The sequence below is a fragment of the Colletotrichum phormii genome (genome assembly GCF_030913505.1).
Source record: "Colletotrichum phormii strain CBS 102054 chromosome Unknown BDP81scaffold_1, whole genome shotgun sequence".
Lineage (NCBI taxonomy): Eukaryota > Fungi > Ascomycota > Sordariomycetes > Glomerellales > Glomerellaceae > Colletotrichum > Colletotrichum phormii.
Genome location: NW_026851443.1, coordinates 223,795 through 247,876, shown reverse-complemented (window position 1 = coordinate 247,876; position 24,082 = coordinate 223,795). Strand labels below are relative to the sequence as shown.

Below are 24,082 nucleotides of genomic sequence, written 5' to 3'. Positions count from 1 at the left end.
ATTTTCCCCGCCCTCCACTGACTTATCGCTGGCGCTGTCGTATCAAACCATACTTTGTCTACGCGACATGTCGATCGACCACTCTAACGCTCATATTTGACAAGCATAGGCCCGAACAATCCAGCACAGCTGCCCAAGGGAGCATCCCACAACCTTGATATGTTGCAATATGTGCCCTTTTCTAATGCTCTTGGACCCTTCTGGTAGCTATCAGGACATCATGAGCTGTCAGGTATGGCTGCATATCCCTGCGGTCAGTAGAGTCCACGGAGCTGCCAAGCGGATCGTCTGTTGTCACTTGCCTTCTATAACACGCGGACTTTAAGGGCCCGTGATTGGTGTGTATAGTCATAATGAGAAGTGAGAGCTACCTGTCCGCCAGTAGCCTGGATGTCCCGTGCGTGGTATATAAGTTAATGGTGGTGCTCGCGATGCCCCGATTTCTGTAGCTCTTGTAGGTCCGCTTGTGTTGACGTAGCTCTCTCTCTCGTGACCTATACCATTGGTTCGAGTCTAGCCTGTAAGAGCCTTGTGGCAACGAGACCAATCGACCGCCGCCATGGCAAACACATTCTCTGTCAAGTCCTTGGCCGTAACCCTCCTCGCAAGTCAGATCTCGTCCTGCGACGCTGCCGTGATATCAGTGAGATCCGATGTGCCTGCCGGATATGTGGCCGCGCCCTACTACCCAGCGCCATACGGCGGCTGGGCCTCGGACTGGACAGACAGTTATAGGAGGGCGAAAGCTGTAGTCGATAAGATGACTTTGGCTGAAAAGACCAACATCACATCCGGAACTGGCATCTTCATGGGTGAGTCTCAAGTACCTTCGTGAGCGATCTCGTAGAACTCGTTCAACTAACATGCCTAGGGTGCGTTCATCACTGACAACACAAACAACTCCTGCTAACTATGCCCAAGCCGCTGCGTTGGAAACTCTGGCAGCGCTCTCCGTGTCGGTTTCCCCCAGCTATGCCTCGCAGACTCAGCAACCGGTCTCCGTCAGGCCGATAACGTGACGGTGTTCCCGTCCGGCATCACGACCGGCGCCACCTTTGACAAGGACCTGATGTACGCTCGCGGCGTTGCCATAGGCAAGGAGTTCCGAGGCAAAGGCGCCAACGTCTACCTGGGACCGAGCGTGGGTCCCATAGGGTATGTCCCTGATGATGTGATCAAGTTGGCCATAGAACGCTGACCATATCACCAGTCGAAAGCCCCGTGGTGGCCGAAACTGGGAGGGCTTTGGGGCCGATCCTGCGCTGCAGGGTAAGGCTGCTGCTCTGACGATCAAGGGCGTCCAGGAGCAGGGTGTCATTGCCACGATCAAGCATCTTATTGGCAACGAGCAGGAGATGTATCGCATGTATAACCCTCTGCAGCAGGGCTACAGCTCCAACATTGGTACGTTGTCGATCCAGAGAGAAGCGGTGTTTGGTTCGTCGATTAACAACGACAGATGACCGAACTCTACATGAGCTGTACCTATGGCCTTTTGCGGATGGTGTGCATGCAGGCGTAGGGTCCGTGATGACAGCTTACAATGCGGTATGTGTTTTGCATACATCCTTGAGACTTCAGCTGACGGGAACTAGGTCAACGGTTCGGCATGCAGCCAGAACAGCTACCTCATCAATGGCATTCTGAAAGACGAACTCGGCTTTCAAGGCTTCGTCATGAGCGACTGGCTGTCACACATGTCCGGCGTCGGTTCCGCCCTCGCGGGTCTGGACTTCAACGCCCCGGGCGACCAGCAAGTTCCCCTGACGGGCTACAGCTACTGGATGTACGACCTCACCAGAGCTGTTCTGAACGGATCCGTCCCCGTGGACCGCATTAACGACATGGCCACAAGAGTCCTGGCGAGCTGGTACCAGATGGGTCAGGACCAGGGCTTCCCCGCGCTCAACTTCGCCACGGGAACCCGCAACAGGGTGGGAGATCTCTACCCGGGAGCCTTCCCCTTCTCCCCCAGCGGCGTCGTCAACGAAATGGTCCAAGTGCAGGAGGACCACTACCTCGTGGCCAGGCAGATCGCGCAGGAGGCCATCACCCTGCTCAAGAACAACGGCAGCCTCTTGCCCATTGCCACCTCGGCGTCGATCAAGGTCTTTGGCACCGACGCGATAACGAACCCAGATGGCCCCAACGCTTGTGCCGATCGGTCATGTAACAAGGGCCTGCTTGGCATCGGCTGGGGCTCGGGGACGGTTGATTACGTCTACCTTGACGATCCCATCACCGCGTTCAAGAAGAGGGCCAGCAACGTCACGTTTTACAACACCGACTCCTTCCCCTCAGTGCCGGCCCCGACCGCGGATGATGTTGCGTTTGTCTTCATTACCTCGGACTCTGGAGAGAACCAGTACGTCGTGGAAGGCAACAACGGTGACCGCAGTTCGTCTGGTCTCGACGCCTGGCACAACGGCAACAAGCTGGTCCAGGACGCCGCCGCAAAGTATTCCAATGTCGTGGTCGTCATACACTCTGTAGGACCTATCGTCGTCGACTCGTGGATCGATCTCCCCAGCGTCAAGTCCGTTCTGGTCGCCCATCTCCCCGGCCAGGAAGCAGGCGAATCCCTCGTCAACATCGTCTTTGGCGCAGCATCCCCCTCCGGCCACCTCCCCTACAGCATGACCAAGAAGGAATCCGACCTCCCAGACTCCGTGACCCAGCTTGTCGGCGGCTCTCTCGGTCAGCCCCAGGACACCTTCTCCGAGGGCCTGTACATCGACTACCGCTACCTCAACAAGAACGGCATCAAGCCGCGCTTCGCCTTTGGCCACGGACTGAGCTACACCGCCTTCACCTACACCGGCGCAACCATCAGCTCCGCCACGGCGCTCAGCGCAACTCCGCCGGCCCGCCCCGCGAAGCAGGGCATCCTGACATACACCGCGCCCATCCCCGACTGGACCGAGGGCGTCGCGCCGTCCGGCTTCAACAAGATCTTCCGGTACATTTACTCCTGGTGCACCGAATCCGAGGCCAAGGACGCCGTCGCCGCCTCCAAGACGGAGACGTACCCGTACCCAGAGGGCTACAGCACGGCGCAGAAGCCTGGACCCCCCGCCGGCGGCGCGCAGGGCGGCAACCCTGCCCTCTTTGACGTTGTCTTTTCCGTGTCGGTGAAGGTGACCAACACGGGCTCCAAGTACTCGGGTAAAGCGTCCGCGCAGGCGTACGTGCAGTTCCCCGGCGGCGGGCCCGAGACGCCGGTGATTCAGCTGCGCGACTTTGTCAAGACGAAGAATTTGGCGCCGGGAGAGAGTGCCACTGTGACGCTGCAGCTGACGAGGCGGGATTTGAGTGTGTGGGATGTGGTTAGCCAGAACTGGATCGTGCCGAATCCCACTGGGAGGTATAAGATTTGGATCGGAGAGGCGAGTGATAAGTTGTTTTCGGCTTGTTATACGGACACCAAGACGTGTGAGGCTGGACTGGCTAGCCCTATTTGATTTTTCTTGTGTTTAGTTATTCTTCTGAACTCTCCTTCGATCTATTAATGTGTAAGGGGCGTTTGATAGTTGTCGATTAGTAGCGAACAGGCTGTTAAGATCGAGTCTCCTGTAGAAAGAACGGTGTCAACGGCGACTGTTGTTGAATATGCAACTTTTCGGAATTTGATCACGGTAGTCTCAGTCTAATAATACAGGGTGGTATCTCTCACGACTACAATCACAAAAGCAGCTCCCAGACCAATACCCGATCCAACACCAGAGTCAGACCCAACTCTCAGCCCAGCATCATAACCATACCATTCTTAATAGCATCAATCTCCTTCTTGCCCAACGGATCCTTCTTACTAAAAGCATGCTGCTTCCTCTTCGCAGGCGTCCACGACGTAATATCCAAATCATCCCCGCCAATCTTCCTACCCTTCTTATACGACGCCAGCGCATCCGCCCACCCCCAAGGGTCCTCGCCGTGGTCCCCGGCGTCGGGCAGCTCCTCCTCATCATTGACATCCTTGACGAGGGCCTTGAGCCCGGGGACGCCCTTGAGGGTGATGCCGTGCTTCTTGGCATACGAGGCGACGTAGCTGTCAAAGTTCTCGGCCGTGAAGGGGAAAGGACGCTTTTTGGACTTTTTGTGAACGGTCTCGTCATGTAAGAGGTCGAAGCCGCGGAAGGCGGAGGCGGTTTTGAGCATGCCGGCCATGACGCAGCCTAGGTCCTGCACTTCCGAGTCCGGAGCGAGGACGCCTTCGCGCTCGAGGCGGGCGAGGGTTGCGAGGAAGAGGTTGCCGATGAGTTTTGCTGTTTCGTCGACGAATTCGCCGTCGTCGGCCCTGACACAAAGTATATCAATAAAACTCAAGCTCGCAGAGATGGAAAACACAACACGCGTGACAAGCAAAAACTTACATGGCAAAGTCACCACCATTAAGGTACCAAATAAACGGGCAAATCGCCTCGCAAATAACCCACTGCTCCCGCCAGTTGCCCTTGGCCTCCTCGTAGTCGAGCATGAGGTTCTGCAGGACCTGCAGCACGCCGTAGGCCATGTGGTCGTTGTACGTGTACATGCGGAAGCTGTCCGGGTCGCGGAGCTGGCAGTGGACCTGCTGGTTCATGAGCTTGTGGAAGCCGGCGTTTGTGATCACGTAGGGCGCGTCCGGGTGCTCGGCCGCGGGCTTGGTGCAGGGGCATGTCTTGCCGCCGTCGCATTTCTGTTTGGGCTTTTGCTTTTCGAGCTCAATGATGGCGAGGTCTTTGGAGTTGTCTTTGTCTTTGGCGTTGGTCTTCTTCTTGTTGGTGTTCTTGTCGGCTGCTTTGGATTTGGACTTGCCCTTGCCTTTGGGCTGAGGCTCTTCTTCTTCCTCTTCCTCTCCTCTTCTTCTTCCTCTCCTCTTCCTCTTCCTCTCCTCTTCTTCGTCCTCTTCCTCTTCTTCGTCCTCTTCCTCTTCTTCGTCCTCTTCCTCTTCTTCGTCCTCTTCCTCGTCCTCGTCATCCTCGTCGTCTTCCTCCTCGTCATCGCCATGCCTGGTGCCAAAGGGACATCGGACTACATACTCAAAGGCATAGGCAACCTCTTCGCAGGCCTTCTTGTAGTCCTCGTCGGCGTTACGTGACGCAGAGACAGTTGACCAGCGGGTGTTCTTGGCAGGCCACCGGTTCTTGCCGCGGTCGTCATCGGTAGCTGCGGGTGCAGGTGCAGGTGAGGATGCCTCGGCCTCGGGAGCAGTGGGTTTGGCCTTCTTATTGGCGCCGGACGCGGCTCCGGTTGAGCGTCTCTTGGGAGGCATTGTTGTGTCTCTTGGTTTTGTTTGTGTGGCACGAATAGATGTGTAAGTGAGTCTGACAGGGATAAGCTACTTCACCAGTAAATGAAAGCGAAAGAGAAGCTTCTGCTACAGCCACCTAGAGTAAATTAGAACGGGAGCTACGTTTTAAGAACCGTTGAACTTGTGTGGGGGTTCGAGCCACCGATGTCACTATCGAAAGTCAAAAAGTTGCTCAAGCTATGAGTTCATTGCTTTTTCATCCCGACGCGCGCAGAAAGCGTTTGAGCTTCCCTGACTGAGTATGACGAAATGTTGATCCACCCCGTGGACCCCCCATCCCTGGATGCGTCGAATCATGTGACATTCGTGTCGATCAAGATAACGTTTCTTTTCTCTCTATTATCCCTAAAGACTAAGGTATGCGGACAAAATGCCATTCGATAAGGTCTTCTTAAGTTTGATAGTATGAACTATGAAGGTGATGGAAACAGTGTCAATGGCCGGCCGTGCGGAGTAACAAGTCCGGTTTGCTTCGGGGCCGGAACCGGAGTAGCGCCGGCTTCACTGCTCACACTCTTTTCCCCTTCGGATCTTGGCAGGGGTGTGGTGGAAGAGGCACGTTACATGGGCACGATATGTTGGCTTTGAATAGACTCTGTGAAGTACGAGGCAGTCGTGGAACTAAGCGGGTTCGTTGGAGAGTGCGGACCGAACAGAATGCCTCGCGACAAATGTGCACATATACTGCTTTTCGTGTTTGCTGAACGTTCGCCGTGACCGATGGCACACGGTTGATGGCGTCTCGTCAGGAACACAAGCTCATTGCCCTATGCATTGAGAACCACGGCCGTAACTGAGCTTCGTAGACTTTCACCTCTTCAATATGAATTCTCGGGTGCACGTAGCAGATCTGCTTAATGCCGGGACTGTCAGCGAGCAACCTCACCAGGCCCTGCCGGCTGCTCCCGCAGGGTTCAACGGTCAACTACAAACTCCCTGGGCCCCGCTGGTTGATTTGTTGTACATTGGCTTCTTATTGATACATATTGAACACTACCTCACTCGGAGGCCCTAATGTCCGAGTCTTTATTCAGCCCGACTTGCGGCACGCCATTCCCTATACTGGCGAAACATTCGATGAAGGCCTTTCCTGAGACGATTGAGCCCTCCTGTCCTCGTCTATAGCGATGGCTCATTTTCCCTCCGACGGCTCTCGTAGTTTTATCCTCCCACGCTACATTCAAACGCCGAGCTTTGTGCGGCCCTTCTGGCGCCTCCGTGCAATAATCTTGCGTCCGTCCTTGGTCTTCATGCGGGAGACGAAGCCGTGTCTGCGCTTCTGGATCAGGCGGGTGTTACGGTTCATGGTGTTGCGAGGACCGCAGCGGAGCTGCATGGCGCCCAGGGCAGGGTGCTCCGAGATGGCGCTCGTGGGGACCAAGTCGGCGATGGCGCCGTCTGCAGTCGAGGGAGTGAACGGCGTGGCATTCGACCGGCGGAAGGCGGATGTGAGAGGTGTGATGGACGGACGCAGCGAGGGGAAGGAGGAGAACGTCCTATGGTGCCGGTTAGCTGCTGTTTGCACTACTACTCCTAAGGGGGTTATGGCACACCTTTGTGATGTCAATTGAGCGACGACGCGCACCGGCTGAGTGGCCGGGCGGGCAAGAAAGCTCCTCGCCAGGCTTGTGATGGACTGGCGCATCATCTTGGCGGCAGTTATGTGGCGGTCGTTCGAGCGGCGTGGAGCTCAAAGTGTCACCATCACCAGCTTCGAGATTTTGCGGGAAGACTTTCCTGCAATCGAACGGCAGTTCCCGTCGCTCATGCACCAAACGGGGTTTCCACCGTTCGGACGGGGCTTTCGTCTGCACGCAAGACATTGCATGAGGCGGGTGTTTCAGCCAATTAAAGTTGGGGTAAGCTTGAGTCATCGCAGCCAATGATCGTCTTTGCCGGCAGCCGCAAGCCCCGAACCGCAACCTGCCCGCCCCCACTTGGTTCCATTCGCTGGCTCACTGTGGACAGCTTGCCTGAGCTAACAATACTCCGTACTCCGTACCCAAGCTGTCAGACCCAGCTTGCGACAAGGTCCGGAGCCTGGCCCTGCTATTCTTTCCCTCCGTCTACAAACTCCAATATCTTCCATTCTTGTCCCTCCTTTGCAACCCCTCCGGAATCCGAAGAAAAGCAAAGAGAGGCCAACATGGATTTCCTTCAACGCCTCGCGCGGTTCTTGGACCGACCTCTCTTCCCGTGGAAGCGCCTCATCCTCGGCTTCTCGGTCGGCCAGTTCGTCTTTGAGAGCTTCCTCTCGCTCCGCCAGTACCAAGTCCTCAAAAACACCAAGCCCCCCAAGGTCCTCGAACAGGAAGTCTCCCAGGAAGTTTTCGACAAGTCTCAAGCCTACGGCCGCGCCAAAGCGGAATTCGGTTTCATCAGCGGTCTCTGGGGTCAGATCCAGAACATTGCCTTTATCCAATTCGACGTCCTCCCCAAGCTCTGGTCATGGTCCGGTAACCTGCTGCTGAAGTTCGCGCCGGCGCGCTTCTCCGGCGAGATATCCCAGTCCATCGTCTTCGTCCTCGCCTTCATCATGATCCAGCAGGTTCTCTCGCTGCCCAGCTCCATCTACCAGACCTTCGTGCTGGAGGAGAAGTTTGGCTTCAACAAGCAGACGCCCAAGCTCTTCATTACCGACATGATCAAGTCCCAGCTCCTCGCCTTTGTCATCGCTCCCCCGATCCTCGCCGGTTTCCTCTCCATTGTTCAGAAGACGGGCAACCAGTTCTTCTTCTACCTCTGGGCCTTCGCCGCTGGTCTCCAAGTCTTCATGATCACAATCTACCCGGTCGCCATCCTGCCCCTGTTCAACAAGCTGTCGCCTTTAGAAGAGGGCGAGTTGAAGAACGGCGTCGAGAGCCTTGCCAAGAGCCTGAACTTCCCCCTCCACGAGCTCTATGTGATTGACGGAAGCAAGCGCAGCGCCCACAGCAACGCCTACTTCTTTGGTCTCCCCTGGAAGAAGCACATTGTCATCTACGATACCCTCATTGAGAAGAGCGAGACACAGGAGGTTGTTGCCGTTCTGGCCCACGAGCTTGGTCACTGGAGTCTCGGTCACACCACGCGCCTCTTTGGCATCTCCCAGGTATGTCTTTGCAGTCAATCGGCTCGATGTCATTCACTAACTTTGCGACAGGCCCACTTCCTCTACATCTTTGCTCTCTTCTCCGTCTTCATCAGCAACAACTCCCTGTACGCCGACTTCGGTTTCCTCACAGAGCACCCCATCATCATCGGCTTCATCCTCTTCTCCGATGCGCTCTCCCCCATGGATACCGTCGTCAAGCTGCTCATGAACATCCTGAGCCGCAAGTACGAGTTCCAGGCCGACGCCTTTGCCCAGAAGCTCGGATACTCGGCTGAGCTGGCTAGATCCCTTCTCAAGCTCCAGATCCAGAACCTCAGCTCCATGGACGCCGACTGGATGTACGCGACCTACCACTTCTCTCACCCGCACCTGTCAGAGCGCCTCAATGCGCTCAACTGGAAGTCTACGGGCAAGGTCACGTCGGAGGAGCCTACCGTCGGCAAGACCTCTGGAAGAGACGAGTTGTAAAGGGGGTTGAATGTATAGAGTGCTTGCTTCTTTCACAAGCATCACCGGGGTTCACACTCCGCAGACATCTTTGTATTATTACTAGGTCACCCAATGAACGGGATGGTGACTACTCAGTCAAGGAAGCAAATGGAATCAATCGCATTAGGCATTGAAAGCAAAGCTAGACTTGTCTTCCAATAGAGCCAAGTTTCAGGGCTCACCGTCTCGGAGCTCTCATGTTGGCCAACACACGTGCCAGAAGCTCCTCTCTCGTGTCGTTCTCCTGCGGAAACAGGTTTCGCTATGATACATATAAGTAAACAATGACCGAGACGGAGAACAGAGCTGCAAATACCGCCGCGAGCCATCTCCTCATCTCCTCTCTGGTCCAATCTTCCGGGTTGCCTGTGGGATCCGCCCCGGCGGGAAACATGTCGCCACCGTAGATGGCCCAGACAGCTACGGCCGTGACCAAGCCACCGAATGCTGGTGACGGTTAGCGATCAATTCTGTCGTTGAACGGTATCGCACAAGGACATACCGAGTACCGCATTCTGTCGGAATGTTAGCAGGGTAATTAGACGAAGTCATAGTGAGAAATACGGACCCTGGATCTCATGGCATTGTCAAGTGGTGTAGGCATCGTGTCAAGATGTGGCGGTGCAGTGACAGTGTGTCTTGTGCAACAGAAAGCTAGAGCCTCAGGTTTCCTATTTGGCTAACAACGCGCCGTATATATAGTGATTCGGGGAGAGAGAGCAAAGAACCCCCTTTGAGCAACGTGTTATGCGACGTGTTCGTTTAAAGACTAGATTGAGTTGAAGCGTCGTCAACCCATGCCAAGGTAGGTACAGGCCGAGGGTCAGGTTGGGTCCAGCGCCACGTCTACCCCGAGAGCTTCAGGGTGTGGTGTGACGCGTGCCACAGTGACGTCCCATCTGAAAGTGGTGGTACTGCCTGTGGCTGTGTGGGGGGGGGGAGAAGAGGAACCCGACGGGACCCGACTCCGCTCCTCGGTGTGCTCGGTGACGAACCTCCCGACGGGGTCCAAGTTCCCAGCCCGCCCCGATAAGATAAGGTCGGAACCTCGCAATGTGCATGCAAATCGCCAATGCCAATCGTCGAGTCCCTCCCCGGCCGAGTACTAGAGCTGGCCCGTGCGTTTCACTGCCACAGGGGTCCATCCCACAAAATCAATTTTCCATCGAAAAAGAGCCCACGAAAGTCTCACGACAGCAACCACTCAATCCGACCAGACAAGACCCCCTCCTTCGTTGTCGCCAATCCCCCCCGAAAAATACCGCCAAGATGCCTCGCGAAATCGGTGATATCAAGCAGGTATGTTGTTTACGTTGAACTGTTGTTCGTGCAGAGTTTGCCGAGAGAAAATTGGCTAACATTTGCTGTTTCCGTAGTTCATTGAGATTGCCCGGAGAAAGGACGCTTCCTGTATGCTCACCTGAACCCCCCCCTTACTATCTACCCACCCGACGAAGCCCCGACGAGAATAAACGACCGTGTTCGTGTTCGCGAGAACGCAAAATGAACCTCGAGCTTTTGAAGGAATTGGGGAGAACTCTAGGAAGAAGGAAAAAGGACGGCATTTCTAACGCGTGTCCTTCAATTATAGCCGCTCGCATCAAGAAGAGCACCAAGAACTCCCAGATCAAGTTCAAGGTCCGCTGCCAGCGCCACCTCTACACCCTCGTCCTCAAGGACTCCGACAAGGCCGAGAAGCTCAAGCAGTCCCTTCCCCCTCGTACGTTATAAACCCCCTACTCTTCCACCGCCCTTACGCTTCGGCGCAGTTTTTTCTCTCCTATGCGCCCGAGCTTCGCTTTCTTACGGAACCTCTCGTGCGCAATCGAGGAGGAGAGAAAAGAGGAATTGCCAGGCCGAGGCGATTTGCCAATACAGGAAACTGAAGCTAACCACAATCCCCCCACAGAGCTCCAGATCAAGGACGTCCCCAAGAAGAACCCCAAGGGCAAGTCCTCCGCATAAGGGATTTCCGTCAAAAACGTTTCGAACAAAAAATCGTCAAAACTTAGCTTCGATGGGTCTATGAAGAGGGAAAAGAAAAGCATGAGTAGCCTGTCATGAGGTCAATGGAATGAAATTTTGCTCGTTCCTCCCCTGGGTTCTGTGTGTCTTTCGTGGGGCTATTGGCCGGTCGGTCTATCTGGGGAAAATGGGGAGATTTTGAAAGCGCAGTGTTTCGTTTCTCTCTTTTCCTTGTCCATCTTGAAAGAGGCGGTACGAGAGATGGGAGGGGCAAACCTGTGTCACCACATACATGGCGTCGAGGAATATCACCTAGGCAAATTTGCGAGATGAGATGGAGACTTTGTCAACTTTTCGTTGCTAGTCAGACATTTCCCGCCAACGAAGAAACCATTGAACACAACACAAAAGACTGCCACCACCCGTGCTCCTTTCTTTCCCTGACGGCTATGCTCCTCTCTTGCAAGCTCCTCTCTAGCAGACCGGACAGTACCAGTAGCACCCTTAGGCCATCTACCATCTAAACGCCAAAGGCTCCGCTCCGCGTCTCTGGTTTATCAACGTGTGTACCATCACAGGCACCTCACATGAGCCGCTTGTAGTGCCAAATGTCCGTCCCCGTCACAAACTCCTGAATACCCGCCCACTCCTTGAACCCCTCGTGCTCCGCAATCGCCTTGTGCTGTTCCACCGTCTCCCAGCCGCAGTACATGACATACTCCTCGAGGTTCTCGGCGGCCTTTTCGATCCGCCAACCGCCGCGGACGGGGAACGGCTTCGACGACTCCTCGACGACCCACTTGGCCTCGGCGTACTTCTTGACAAACTCCTCCTTCTTCTCCGACTTCACCCCGAACCGCCCAACGCTGAGCACCGGCGCCGTCAGGAGGGATGGCGGCTCGTCTTGCGCCTTCTTCTTGCCCTCTGCTTTGCTCTCTTCCTCGGGTGCCGGCGCTTCCGGCTGCTTGTCCTTGGACTCCGCCTCCGCTCCCGCAGCCCCGTCCTTCGTCTCTGAGGGCGCCGATGTGGGCTTCGCAAAGATGGGCGCGTCAATGTGAAAAAATAGCACGCTCCGCGGGCCCTCGATGTGAATGTGCGGCATGAGCTTGGCCATGACGTTTTGGTTCTCGGGTGACGCGATCCACTCCCCATGCGCCTGCGGCGAATCCCACTGCGCCGCCAGGAGTATCACGGTCGGGTCCTCGACCTGCTGGAGGATGGCGGTTCCGCGCTCTATCCGGGTTGGCGGCAGACCGGGCTTCTGGCGCAGAACCCAGGTGTCCTGAACGGTCTGGCAGTAGTCCATGAGCTCCTTGACCTCCTCGGTGAGGGGCTCCTTGAATTGGAGAAGGGCGAGCTCCGTCACGGCCATCGTTGCGAGCTTTTTGATCTTTAACGGCGAGGGAGGATATGGCTTCTTCTGTAGATTGAGATATTGAGTTGAAGACGGCAATTCCGGGGCTCGCGGGGCTAGCGGGAAGCTCTTCGCGCGGGGTTCGGTGCGGGCCGGGCGATAGTACAAGGGTACTTTGGAGCTCTGGATACAATGATACAGGGGAAGACGTCTCTCTGCTTGAGATGATGTCTCGGGAAGAATCTTAGGCCTTGCTCACGTCTTTGTGTTTTCTATTCGCTCAAGTCAGGATCGGGGCATCCAAGGAGATAATGGGGTGCGAAGTCCACATGGCGGGGCAGCGAGGCTGCAGGACGATATCGATGCAGGATGAGTGACGCTGACGCCCGGCGAGTAGCGGCACAGACGCGACGGTCCTAGGTTAGTGCAGGAGCCGGTAGCTTAGTGATAGGCTCAATTGTGTGACAGCCTAAAGCTGATATGCATTGTTCTACCGTCTGAAGAGGCCAAGCAAGCTTGACCTTCCCCTCAATGCTGCGATTTGGCTGGACGATTACCCCGCCGTTGCAGTAATGTGATGCTTCTGGGGCTTATACTTTCGCCCGTTGCGTAGAACTTTGAGGTTCGAAGTCTTTGATAGCTTTGCGCAAGGTCGCAAGCCGTTGCTTAAGCTAAGTCGCAATACGAAGAAGTCGGCTCCCATGGCATGTTGATGGAGTCAGGCACTGGCTAAGTCGGCATTTCATGGCTTGCTGAGGATATTCCACCTAGATTGACTCAAGTGGATTGAGCTTCTCAGTTCCCAGGTAGTCATCTGTGACATCTTGTAGATACAAATTGCAGATGGAAGCTGTTCATAAACTTGAGAACGATGTTCTTGACGATGCTCCATGTTCTGCGGGGTCATTTGCATCTGTGCAACTCCTTGGCATATGTTATCGTACACGTACATAGCAGCCGGTATGATGGAAATTGTGCGCTTGAAGCACTGGCGAGACGAGAGCTCGACAAGACTCATCACCGATTTCTGTTCCTGCCAAGCATTTGCTTGTTTCTGGCTATCGTGCTCGGCGATCGACAAGTCTCCTCAGGTGAGGAGAAAGACCCGCAAATGCACTGCGCAGTCTGCGCCTCGGTCGTCAAGCTGAAAGCTCCCCGGCACGCCCGGCGAGGGATCTAACGGCAAGGTATCGATAAGCCAACCTTCGTGTTCGTGGGTTCCGCAACGGCGCAAGCTGTGCTGTGCCGCTGGCAATGACTGCCTGCCGGCAATGGTTCATGTTTGGCGGAAAACGGTACTCCAGAGCACGGCCACTGCATTTCTCAATGAGCCTCACGAGAACACCGAATAATGCAGGCTGGGCATCGAGACAGTTGACCTAAGCCTTTCCGTTATCATGCGGCGATGCAGCCCATTTTCTTCATCCGAGACACGGAGCTGTCAAACGGTGAAGGTGTCACGAAATGGAGAGCCTTTGCGGCTGCTCCCCCGTTCCCCTGATATTGTGACTGCTGCGATGCGATGCTTCACCGCCTCGAGTCTCGGTTCTTTCCCTTTGTCATTCACGATGCAATCTCGCGGTTATTGGTTGGTTGGGTGAATGCATATCGAGTCCGTGATCGGTGGTGTTGGTCGCATCGGACTGCCCACGTTGGCCAGAGGCTCATGGCCGGGGTGAACTGCCTAGGCGGACGCCCTTGGAGCAGATCAGTGCTACCACAGCCCCTACCACGAACGAATAAAGGCATCAGACGAAACGACGCTCGATCTCAACAATGGCGACATGGTTGGCGATCTAGGGGTCGTCATAACTTCGTAGGCGTACCAGATTTCTGGCATTTCTGGACTGTTCAGCAGTCGTAAGCTCGAAGCCGTGCCGCAACTCGCAGCTTCCCAATGGTGGCTTGGAGGCGTCCATAGCTGTTGCCTGCAAGCCTGATTTGCTTGTGGTGTGGTGTTTGTGCGACCAAAGCTGCTGTTGAAGACTGCTGGTATTGAGCCGCGAGGATTGTTGCTTCAGATTGCTTCATTTTGATGGAGGGCCGGGTAGTAGAGGTACCATGCAGCCGGTCAGCATCAAATTGAAGCCTTGAAAGAACGGTTGATTGATCTGCTGTTCAGAACCGGTTAGTTGTCAGCTCGAGAGCTCCAAGCTGTCAGCTTCGCATGCGAAACGTCAGTCTCGAGCAGCTGGGCGTTGGATGTGGCGCTGTCAAAAGCTCCTGTTCCCCAACTTGGTGTGTTCAAGTCATGTCCCCCCACCATCAGGGCTGTGCAGGAGATGGAAGGTAGGTACTTTTCCCAATGCTGCCTGCCATGTTCCAAGTACCCCAAGTACCACAAGTACCACAGAACTAAGGCAAGAAGCAGGTCGCCTTCGATGGCCGCCCTCCTTCCACGGTCCCACGGATTGCACCCGCAGCAACCCCTGTCAAGGCAATCGGGTGCTTGCCGGGAAACTGCCCACCAGGCCGGGAACATAATCAGTCATCAGGGGCCAGAAGGGAGAGCGAGCCAATGGAGGAGCACCGCCGTCATGTTGGCACGGAGAGGTGCCGCAAGGGAAGCAAGGTACGAAGTACAGGCCATTCGAGGGCTTTGTGTTGGCTGTCAAGCTGTGTCCCAGTGTTGGACCCCAAGTTGTATTATTGATGACAAGTAAGCGTAATGACTTGACAGGCAACATCATCAATAACCGTCACGCGCACCAGACGGCAGCATAGCCCTTACCTACCTTACTTTGTGAGGCTAGCGAGTGCGTTTCGAGGACATCATTGTGCTTCTCCCGGAGCTGCGTTTCGTCCCAAGTCCCAACAAGACCTGCAGGGTGCATTTGCCATTTGTCCCAATGAGCAATGAGCATAGTTCCATCGAACACCCAAGGTACATCTTGGAGCTTCCAAAGGTTTGTCTTGTGGCTGGACAACCGCCACGAGATCTGGAAACATTCCACCCCCGGACTGGGACCCCCGTTCTCCCGCATGGCATCTAAATCAAGTCTCGATTGCGATGCCTTACCTTACCGTCTCTTCTGTCCGTTATGGAGACTGTGAGCACTCAAGGACGCCTGTTTCCCCTATTCCGTAGTCATTCTGACGGAGCACCCCAGTTTCCGTCTTGAATAATACAGTCTTCTCCCAAGTACCTACCATCCACCTCGCAACAGTCCGTAAGGTACCATAGGTACGCTACCTTGCCTACCCTTACCCCTTTGGTGATCGTCTTTCCCCATGTTTCCTGTCTGAAAAGTGACGGACCCAACTTCCTCGCTCCGTGACCCGTCGAGACCGTCTCCAGTCTCCTTGTCCTTGTCCATGTCGAGCTCCAGCAGCTACGCAACCACGTTGTCCGATTTGCGGCTTGCCCATCCACCACCCCCCGGAACCTGGGAAAGCTAGATTGCCTAACTGAATCCAGCGTCCCATTCTCTCGTCCTCTAATAAAAGTCGTTGGATTACTGTATTACCAACGACCTAGACCACTCCTTCTCCTCGAGTCCTGCATCCATCCATCCATCCTCCTGTCTCTCTTCTCTCACACACGCGCCGCTGATCGTCACCCGCTTCCGCTTCCGCTTCCGCCTCTCTTCTCTCATACTCTCTCCCAACAACTTTTTTCTGCTTCACCACCCTCTCTCTCTCTCTCTCTCTCTCTCTCTCTCTCGCGCGCGCGCGCTCTCCACCACTTGCGCCAACACCCACCCACCTTCGTCAAGTCTTCTATCACGACCCATCTTGCTGCCGCTGTCTCGATTCGCTCCGCTACCGCTACCACCCACCAATTGACCCCTCACAGCACCACCCATTCGGCATCCTTAGACGACCCTGACAGTTGGGCTATTCGCTGCCCCTAGTACGGCTCTCTGACAACAACTCGATAACGACAACCTCTTTCTGCTCCTTTCGCATACCTCGCTTCTCTTTATTTTGCACCACCCAGCAACGCGTCACATGGCTGTCTTTGCTCCAGAAACGCGAAACGGGGCTGACAGCATTGCCATCAATGGCATACCGCCCGCCGCCTATGTGAATGGCAACGGCAACCTGGCGCATCGTCTCAAAATGGAACGCAAACAGTCAACTCCCATGATGCCGGCCTTCATGGTCTCTGCACCAGGAAAAGTCATCGTTTTTGGAGAGCATGCTGTTGTCCACGGCAAGGTACGTTTGCGCCCAAACCCCTTTTTCCCTGCATCAATTTGGCCCATGTACTGACCCACGTCTGACCAACAGGCCGCAATCGCCGCTGCCATCTCTTTGCGATCATACCTCCTCGTCACCTCCCTCTCCAAGTCGAGGAGAACAGTCTCTCTCCGTTTCCCAGACATCGACCTGCAACATACATGGAATATCGACGACCTGCCATGGGCCACCTTCCAGCACCCCTCAAAGAAGAAGTCTTACTACGACTTGGTGACGGAGCTTGACCCGGACCTGGTTGCAGCCATCCAACCAAACCTCGCAGAAATATCACCACACAAGTCCGATCAAGTACGAAAAGTGCACCAAAACTCGGCCTCGGCGTTCTTGTACATCTTCCTGTCGCTTGGCCATCAGTCTTTCACGGGATGCCTCTACACTCTGCGATCAACGATTCCCATCGGCGCTGGCCTGGGCAGCAGTGCGTCGATCGCCGTCTGTCTGGCAGCGGCTCTTCTCCTGCAGTTGCGCACGTTGTCAGGCCCACACCCAGATCAGCCCCCTGACGAGGCTAGGTTGCAAGTGGAGAGAATCAACCGGTGGGCGTTTGTCTGCGAGATGTGCATACACGGCAACCCTTCAGGCGTAGACAACACTGTTTCAACTCAAGGCAAGGCAGTGGTCTTCCAGAGGACAAATTACAGCAAACCCCCGGCCGTGCGACCTCTCTGGGATTTCCCCGAGCTCCCCCTTCTCCTCGTCGACACGAAGCAGGCAAAGTCGACAGCATTTGAAGTGGCCAAGGTCGGCAAGCTGAAGAAGACGCATCCGGAGCTGGTTGGCAGTATCTTGGACGCCATCGACAAGGTTACCGTTGCGGCAGACAATCTGATTGGAAATGAAACATTCGACAACGAGGAGGAAGAAAGTCTACGAAAGGTGGGAGAGCTAATGACTATCAACCACGGATTGCTGGTCTCGTTGGGGGTGTCCCACCCGCGTCTCGAGCGGATAAGAGAATTGGTGGATCACGAAGGCATTGGATGGACGAAGCTGACTGGCGCTGGCGGCGGCGGTTGCTCCATCACTCTGCTGAAGCCCGATGTGCCCAAGGACAAGCTTAACCGGCTGGAATCTCAGCTGGAAGACGAAGGCTACGAGAAATTCGAGACAACGCTTGGCGGTGACGGTGTTGGCGTGCTCTGGCCCGCAGTCCTCAAGAACGGAATGGACGAAGACAATGACGGAGGCATGGAAATCGACCAAGAGAGCTTCCTGAATGCCGACGGTAACGAGGGTGTCGAGAAGCTGGTGGGTGTCCACGGAGGTGTAGGCGAGCGAGAGGGCTGGAAGTTCTGGCGCGTCGAGAGCCATTGATGAGGGTGCGACAAGCTTCAATCTGCTTCTACACTACCTTTTTTTTTTTCCAAACAGCCGTGCCATGGCGCAAGGCTGAGAAGATTTATTGGCCACATTGGGTTATTTGTCATACGACATGATAATATGAGGAGGAGAAGGGAACGCTTTGGGTGTGGCTTCATATATCTATTTTAATCGGCGCTGAGAGCCTAGAAGTCCACCTTGCGGTGCTAAAATTAATGCTTTGTTGATTGACACTGTTGAATGCGAGATGCATCCTCAATTGCAAGTGTCTTAGACCCTGGCGGCACTTTTTCCAACTGGAATATGTCTTGGGAGAAACCCGGTGTCGAAAAAATCCAGGGGCGTCTTCCCGTGGTGGGGTATTGGCCGTTGGAGTGCATTTTCCACAGCCCAAAGGTAGTCTGATCTCGCCGCCAGCTCAACCCCGCCATAAACCAAGCCAACCGCAGACATGCCCGCCAAATCAAAGGTCAGCTCCAAAGCCAAGGAAGCTGAGAGCAAGAGTACGTTGGCATCGGCCGTGTTCCTGTTTATCGGATCATACAGCTCCTCCCTCTGGACCCTTCTCGTCGCTCACTACCTCTGGCCCCGAGCTTTCCTCCTCCTCCTCCTCCCGCGTGCTGACTTAAGCTCTCCCGACACAGGCAAGCAGACACCATCATCCACCGCCGCCGCAGCCGCAGCCCAAGAACCACCAAAGACGGTCAACGAGCGCTCCCTCCACCGCTTCTACCAGACGAACCCGCACGAGCGAAAGCGAGAGGAGGCCGGCGGACTGCACAGCCTCACCCCCGCGGAGCGACAGGCCTGGGTCAACGCGAGCCTCGTACGCCGCGTAGCGAGCAAGGAGATTTGCCTCAACAACAAGGCGGAGCGCGAGTTCTGGAAGCAGGTGAACCGAGAGAGCCCGCCCATCCGCCGCCTCGACCGGCAAAAGACCACGGAAAAGGGTACCGCCGCCGCCGTCGTCTACGACTGGGGGAAAGACAAGAACGGCCGCGACGTGGGCGAGTACCCCCTCGAGCAGTTCGTCGCGCGCGCCGCCAAGCAGGCCCAGCTTACCGCGCTCGAGGTCTTACACAGGAGATTCCTTCAGCGGAGGGAGTTTGCGAGTGAGGGAGTCACGGACGCCGCCACGGGTAACGTCGAGGAGATTTCGAAAGAGGATATCCAGGAGGAGACGCAGAGGCGGAGAGAGATGTCGGCCATCAGGAAGGAGTTGTACGGCGACAAGATGGGACCGTACGCGACGGACCCGGAGTGGGACGACGTCGTGCCGATTCCTGCTGAGGAGCCCGAGGGCGCGCTGGCTACGATTGCTTATCCGGAGGACTACGCCGAGGGTAAATAATTCACAATTTCTGTCTCTTCACTATTTTGGTGTCTGCAAGCTTGCTAGTTTATGTTGGCGAGAGACTAACACCGTGTGTCCTCCACAGTCATGAGCTACCTCCGCGCCGTCATGGTCTCGGAAGAATACAGCCCGCGAACCCTCCGCCTGACGGAGCACGTCATCTCCATGAACCCGGCGCACTACACCGTCTGGCTATACCGCTTCAGGATCGTCCAGGCGCTCGAGATCCCCCTCGTCGACGAGATTGAGTGGCTCAACGAGGTCTCGCTCGAGCACATCAAGAACTACCAGATCTGGCACCACCGCCAGCTGCTGCTGGATCACTACTACGAGGGTATCAAGGCGACGCCCGACGAAGTGAAGCGCTTCGGCCGGTCCGAGACGGAGTTCTTGACGCGCATGCTCGAGGAGGATACCAAGAACTACCACGTCTGGAGTTATCGGCAGTACCTGGTGCGCAAACTGGGGCTGTGGAATCTGCAGGAGCTGCTATCGACGCAGAACTGGATCGAGGAGGACGTGCGGAACAACTCGGCGTGGTCGCACCGCTTCTTCCTTGTGTTTAGCGACCCGGCGAAGTCTACTGAGGGTTCGCACGCGACGGAGCACGACCCGGAAGTACCTTCCGACGTGGTCGATCGCGAGATTCGGTACGTCGAGGAGAAGACGCTGCTGGCGCCGCAGAACCAGGCGGCGTGGAATTACTTGCGCGGCGTGCTGGTCAAGGGAGGGCGCAAGCTCGAGACGGCCGAGGCGTTTGCGGGGCAGTTTGTCAAGAACGTTGGCGCGGAGGGGGAGGAGGATAAGGAGGAGGTGCGCAGCAGCCACGCTCTGGATTTCTTGGCCGAGGTGTTGGCGGAGAAGGGGCAGAAGGAGGAGGCGGCCAAGTATTTGGACCGGTTGGCGGCCAAGTGGGATCCTGTGAGGGCGGGATACTGGAAGTACCGCAAGCAGCAGCTTGGGGCGTGAGTTCTTCATTGCTATCAACGTTGCTGTTTCTATGAATCGAGACATCCCTTCTTCATCATGCACAAAACTGGTGGCCTAACTGTCGGGCCTCCTTCTATACTGCTGCAAGAGCATTGCTCTCCCAGACCGACTCCATTCTGAATGGCTCTTTTTTCATTCTGTATCCGAGTCAGTAGGCGAATAAAGAATAGGAGACAAGGCAAGACTCACCTCTATTCATGTGTGGTAAAGAAGCAAGCCCAGCCCACACGTCGTGTCGCTCGTCGTCGCTCTCGCTGTCATTCCAAAGTCAAGACCGAAATCCATCCACTACCCCCCTCTTCACAGCGCGCGAAAGTTCTGGCTCATAATCAACCACCGCCTCACGCCCCTCGGCGGATTCTTGCCAAACGTATCCCAATTCGGCACCAGCACAAACACCTCGTTGAACGTCTTGGCCGGCGCGTCCCTCCCTCGCCCATAATGCACCCTGCCCGTGACCTGCGCCATGATGCTGCACTTGGCGCCCTTTTCGTCGCCTTTCTGGAGGTGCTCGGGGCACCCTAGCGAAAAATCGCTGTTGACGACGTGGGCGTCGAGGGATTCGACCTCGTGGTGGACGTCGGCGCCCTGGGTGTCGAGCAGGGCGGCGTACTCGTCGGGGCCGCCGGGGAGGACGGCGCCGTTGATGGAGATGTCGGGCGGGGAAGGGTATTTGGAGCAGGTTGTTGTGTAGAATTTTTCGAGGGAGGCGCCTTGTTTGCGGCGGTTGAGGGCTTCGTAGTAGGCGTCTGCGAAGTTTGAGGCCGCTGGAGGGTGGGGGGGGGGGTGGTTGTGTTAGCTTCTATCGTGAAGCTGCGAAGTGAGTTTGGTGGGGGTTGGGAAGGGAGTTGGACGTACCGTCGGCCGAGGCCCTCATTTCTGTTTCTCGAGAGGGAAGAGACATGTTTGCGGTACTCTACTCGGGTCTTCAATCGTGGTGTGTTGAAGGAGGAAAGTTGATAGTAGTATTGCGTACTCGGCGGTGTTGTCGCAACACAATGGAAGGTTGAAAGGACTCGGGAAGAAGTTTGGCGGGGCAGACAGGGATTGTGCGCCGATAAGAGCTCTTGGCCGTTATCGATATACACAATTCGTACGGTGCACTTGGAGCGAGAGGAACATTGCAAGCTTTCGATTCATCACGCAACTCGCCCATCCCAGCTGTCGACGGCATGCTTCCCAAGCGGTAGGCTCGACGACAACAACAGGTTCAATGAGACCAGCAAGTTTATCCACAGCTTCGGCATTCCGCAGCCGCCGCCATGTCCCGGCGAAGCGATCATCCTGGGTCTGCCCCTCGTGCACCCACGGGCAGACATCGCGACGCCGTTTCGCGAGCTCCGACAGTAAGGGCGACAAGCCATACTACGTGACGACGCCCATCTTTTACGTCAATGCATGTATGTATAATCACCGTGAAGCGCTCTATAATTCGACACAGGCTAAAGGATTGACCCTCTCACAGCACCGCACGTCGGCCACATGTACTCCATGCTCCTAGCAGACGTCCTAAAGCGCTGGCAAGTCCTCAAGGGCCGGACCGCGATCCTCTGCACCGGCACGGACGAGCACGGCTCCAAGGTCCAGCAGGCGGCGGCGAAGCAAGGTGTGCCGGCCAAGGAGTTCTGCGACACGACGGCCGAGAAGTTCCGCAACCTGGCAAAGGCCATCGGCATGACCAACGACCACTTTATCCGCACGACAGACCAGGAGCACAAGGAAGCGGTGCAGCACTTTTGGCACCTGCTCAAGGAGCGCGGGTACATTTACGAATCCAAGCATGAGGGGTGGTACTGCGTCAGCGACGAGTGCTTTTACGGCAACAACGAGATTGAGCGGCGGGTCGAGCCACAGACGGGACGGACCATTATGGCGGCCATCGAGTCCGGGAACGGGGTGGAGTGGATCGAGGAGAAGAATTACCACTTCCGCATGACGGCGCTCAAGGAGAAGCTGCTGGCATTTTACGAGGCGAATCCGGATTGGATCGTGCCGCGGGCAAGGCAGAAGGAGGTGGTGGCGTGGGTGTCGAATAACCTCGAGGACCTGTCCATCTCGCGGCCGGTGCAGAGGCTGGACTGGGGCGTGCGGGTGCCGGACGACCCGACGCAGACGATTTACGTCTGGGTGGACGCGCTCATCAATTACATCACCAAGGCAGGGTTCCCGGGTTGGAGGCCGGGCCGCGAGCACGAGGGCGGATGGCCGGCGGACGTGCAGATCATTGGCAAGGACATTGTGCGGTTCCACGGTGTGTACTGGCCGGCGCTGTTGATGGCGCTGGATTTGCCGCTGCCGAAGCAGCTGCTTAGCCATGCGCACTGGACGTTGGGGAAGAAGAAGATGTCCAAGTCGCTGGGCAACGTGGTGAATCCGTTCTTCGCGGTCGACCGGTGGGGGCTGGATACGATGCGATACTTTATGATGCGCGACGGCGGGATCGAGAAGGATGCGGATTATGAGAACTCGCTGGTCGTCGCGCGGTATCAGAAGGATTTGCAGTCGACGGTAGGGAACCTGATGAACCGGGTGGCCAAGAGCAAGAAGTGGAAGCTTCGGGACTCGGTAGTGTGGGCGGCGGAGAAGAATGGTGGTGCGTCGACGAGTCACAATGTTGAGGGCAGCGAGGGTTTGAAGGCGTTGATTGACGAGATGGCGCCGACCATGTCGAAGCACATGGACGAGCTGAATCCCAACGCCGCCATTCGGAGCGTTCTTCACGTTCTGTCCGAGGTATGAACAAGCACAGATGCATCGGGGTTCGACTTTGCATGATGTCCACTGCTAATCATGTACTCTTTTTAGGCAAACAAGTACATTTCCGCCGCGGAACCGTGGAAGCTGGCCAACTCGACGGATCCCGAGGTCCAGGCCGCGAAGCACGAGGTCATCTACTACGCGTCGGAGGCCGTCCGCTCCGCCGGCATTCTCCTGCAGCCGGTGATGCCGACCAAGATGGGTATGCTGCTGGACATGATGGGCGTCGATGCCGGTAAGCGCCGCTTCGAGGATGCGGTGTTTGGGAAGGATGTGACGTACGGCACGCCCGCGGTTGATCTGGGTCGTCCTGGGGAGTTTAACAGCCTGTTTCCTCCTCAGCCGGCAGAGAATTGAGTTGGGAGGATGTCTGGTCGGGAAGCTGTTTTGAGACAGGTGCTCCCTGGGTGTCCTGTGTAAATAAATGTACTATCTCCGCTGTTGGTGCCGGTTGTAAGATGATGTGTAGATATTGTGGAAATCATACCGAACGAAGCTCCTAGGGCCTGGGTCAGCTGGAGTGCGATTCAAGGGTTCTTTTTTGAAGGTGATTTAATTGCTTCAGGGTCCATTCGAGATTGCTCTGGCGTGTGAGGGAAAGTAGTGAGGTGGTTGAGAAGGCGTTCCTGATTCACCTTTAGATACGGCGCTACTTGAGGCGGCTGATGGCCGAGATTCTCAACGAACAGTCACTAGTCAAGGTGCCAGAGTGGTTAATGGGCTGCCCTGCTATCAAACCTTGATTCCAGATTAGGCAGTGGCTTCGGTCGCGCAGGTTCGAATCCTGTCCTTGACGCATTTGCGTTATCTTTTGTATTTTTCACTAATTCTTGCCTCTACTGAGTTGAGGATTGACTGGATTTCTTTTTTACTTTATCCAGAAATGCGGAATGGTTGTTGTTATTGCTCTGGTTGTGGGTGGCTGGCGTCTTTGGGCGAGAGCATCTGTAGTGGGGCCATGTTCTGAGCAACTCTCTCTCCTAAAGGAAGCTTTCGCAGCTACACCAGTTCCGTCGTACAAAAACATTCACTCCCACATTCATCGTCAACTGACCCTGCAAGTCTTGGGAAATTCTGAGACCAAGCCAAAAAGAAATTTCACCGTCAACGACAAGATTCGAACTTGCGCGACCGAAGCCACTGCCTCAACTGCTGGAACAGGACAAGTCCTGACGGATCCGTAGCAGGGCAGCCCATTAACCACTCTGGCACGTTGACTTTATTTGCAGCTGTGAACTGTGGACTCTCCAGGCCAGAACTCCATCC

At 55.8% G+C, this 24,082-nt stretch overlaps 11 protein-coding genes and 2 non-coding genes across 13 annotated transcripts; 7 read left to right on the top strand and 6 right to left on the bottom strand.

The window, feature by feature from the left end:
* Nucleotides 1-170: 170 nt before the first annotated feature.
* Nucleotides 171-3,807, top strand: BDP81DRAFT_486217 (glycosyl hydrolase family 3 N terminal domain-containing protein). Its single transcript, XM_060595199.1, has 5 exons — nt 171-816; nt 922-1,155; nt 1,211-1,404; nt 1,460-1,548; nt 1,596-3,807. The coding sequence occupies exons 1-5, from the start codon at nt 560-562 to the stop codon at nt 3,459-3,461; spliced, it is 2,640 nt and encodes an 879-aa protein (XP_060451256.1). The 5' UTR covers nt 171-559; the 3' UTR covers nt 3,462-3,807.
* BDP81DRAFT_388164 (uncharacterized protein) lies at nt 3,739-5,251 on the bottom strand (the record flags this gene model as incomplete). The annotated part of the gene is made up of 2 exons (XM_060587063.1): nt 3,739-4,294; nt 4,371-5,251. The coding sequence occupies 2 exons, from the start codon at nt 5,249-5,251 to the stop codon at nt 3,739-3,741; spliced, it is 1,437 nt and encodes a 478-aa protein (XP_060451255.1).
* Nucleotides 5,252-6,470: 1,219 nt separating this feature from the next.
* Nucleotides 6,471-6,938, bottom strand: BDP81DRAFT_443997 (ribosomal protein L34; the record flags this gene model as incomplete). Its single annotated transcript, XM_060591772.1, has 2 exons — nt 6,471-6,786; nt 6,844-6,938. 2 exons carry the CDS (start codon nt 6,936-6,938, stop codon nt 6,471-6,473), a joined length of 411 nt encoding a protein of 136 aa, XP_060451254.1.
* Nucleotides 6,939-7,436: 498 nt separating this feature from the next.
* BDP81DRAFT_443996 (peptidase family M48) lies at nt 7,437-8,852 on the top strand (the record flags this gene model as incomplete). The annotated part of the gene is made up of 2 exons (XM_060591771.1): nt 7,437-8,381; nt 8,433-8,852. The coding sequence occupies 2 exons, from the start codon at nt 7,437-7,439 to the stop codon at nt 8,850-8,852; spliced, it is 1,365 nt and encodes a 454-aa protein (XP_060451253.1).
* Nucleotides 8,853-9,051: 199 nt separating this feature from the next.
* On the bottom strand, nt 9,052-9,477 carry BDP81DRAFT_388161 (uncharacterized protein; the record flags this gene model as incomplete). Its single annotated transcript, XM_060587062.1, has 4 exons — nt 9,052-9,135; nt 9,190-9,320; nt 9,376-9,388; nt 9,442-9,477. 4 exons carry the CDS (start codon nt 9,475-9,477, stop codon nt 9,052-9,054), a joined length of 264 nt encoding a protein of 87 aa, XP_060451252.1.
* Nucleotides 9,478-10,142: 665 nt separating this feature from the next.
* On the top strand, nt 10,143-10,838 carry BDP81DRAFT_388160 (60S ribosomal protein L38; the record flags this gene model as incomplete). Its single annotated transcript, XM_060587061.1, has 4 exons — nt 10,143-10,172; nt 10,250-10,283; nt 10,465-10,593; nt 10,783-10,838. 4 exons carry the CDS (start codon nt 10,143-10,145, stop codon nt 10,836-10,838), a joined length of 249 nt encoding a protein of 82 aa, XP_060451251.1.
* A 583-nt stretch (nt 10,839-11,421) lies between these two features.
* Nucleotides 11,422-12,210, bottom strand: BDP81DRAFT_443995 (uncharacterized protein; the record flags this gene model as incomplete). The annotated part of the gene is made up of 1 exon (XM_060591770.1): nt 11,422-12,210. One exon carries the CDS (start codon nt 12,208-12,210, stop codon nt 11,422-11,424), a length of 789 nt encoding a protein of 262 aa, XP_060451250.1.
* Nucleotides 12,211-16,143: 3,933 nt separating this feature from the next.
* Nucleotides 16,144-17,709, top strand: BDP81DRAFT_307175 (mevalonate kinase; the record flags this gene model as incomplete). The annotated part of the gene is made up of 2 exons (XM_060583341.1): nt 16,144-16,353; nt 16,426-17,709. The coding sequence occupies 2 exons, from the start codon at nt 16,144-16,146 to the stop codon at nt 17,707-17,709; spliced, it is 1,494 nt and encodes a 497-aa protein (XP_060451249.1).
* A 457-nt stretch (nt 17,710-18,166) lies between these two features.
* BDP81DRAFT_307190 (prenyltransferase alpha subunit) lies at nt 18,167-20,038 on the top strand (the record flags this gene model as incomplete). Its single annotated transcript, XM_060583343.1, has 3 exons — nt 18,167-18,218; nt 18,360-19,058; nt 19,155-20,038. 3 exons carry the CDS (start codon nt 18,167-18,169, stop codon nt 20,036-20,038), a joined length of 1,635 nt encoding a protein of 544 aa, XP_060451248.1.
* Nucleotides 20,039-20,359: 321 nt separating this feature from the next.
* On the bottom strand, nt 20,360-20,963 carry BDP81DRAFT_388156 (nuclear transport factor 2 domain-containing protein; the record flags this gene model as incomplete). The annotated part of the gene is made up of 2 exons (XM_060587060.1): nt 20,360-20,826; nt 20,918-20,963. The coding sequence occupies 2 exons, from the start codon at nt 20,961-20,963 to the stop codon at nt 20,360-20,362; spliced, it is 513 nt and encodes a 170-aa protein (XP_060451247.1).
* A 309-nt stretch (nt 20,964-21,272) lies between these two features.
* Nucleotides 21,273-23,173, top strand: BDP81DRAFT_307388 (methionyl-tRNA synthetase; the record flags this gene model as incomplete). Its single annotated transcript, XM_060583361.1, has 3 exons — nt 21,273-21,459; nt 21,525-22,792; nt 22,865-23,173. 3 exons carry the CDS (start codon nt 21,273-21,275, stop codon nt 23,171-23,173), a joined length of 1,764 nt encoding a protein of 587 aa, XP_060451246.1.
* Nucleotides 23,174-23,511: 338 nt separating this feature from the next.
* Nucleotides 23,512-23,612, top strand: BDP81DRAFT_t27. The gene has a single exon. It is a non-coding gene; the product is annotated as a tRNA-Ser (tRNA).
* Nucleotides 23,613-23,918: 306 nt separating this feature from the next.
* On the bottom strand, nt 23,919-24,034 carry BDP81DRAFT_t1. Its single transcript has one exon. It is a non-coding gene; the product is annotated as a tRNA-Ser (tRNA).
* Nucleotides 24,035-24,082: the final 48 nt, after the last annotated feature.

What these genes read in the sequence shown, in the direction of transcription:
- BDP81DRAFT_486217 (XM_060595199.1), top strand. Translation starts at nt 560, where the DNA reads ATGGCAAACACATTCTCTGTCAAGTCCTTGGCCGTAACCCTCCTCGCA. An exon ending in ACTGGCATCTTCATGGGTGA is followed by an intron (nt 817 to 921) that starts GTCTCAAGTACC and finishes ACTATGCCCAAG; the next exon opens with CCGCTGCGTTGGAAACTCTG. An exon ending in CCGAGCGTGGGTCCCATAGG is followed by an intron (nt 1,156 to 1,210) that starts GTATGTCCCTGA and finishes CCATATCACCAG; the next exon opens with TCGAAAGCCCCGTGGTGGCC.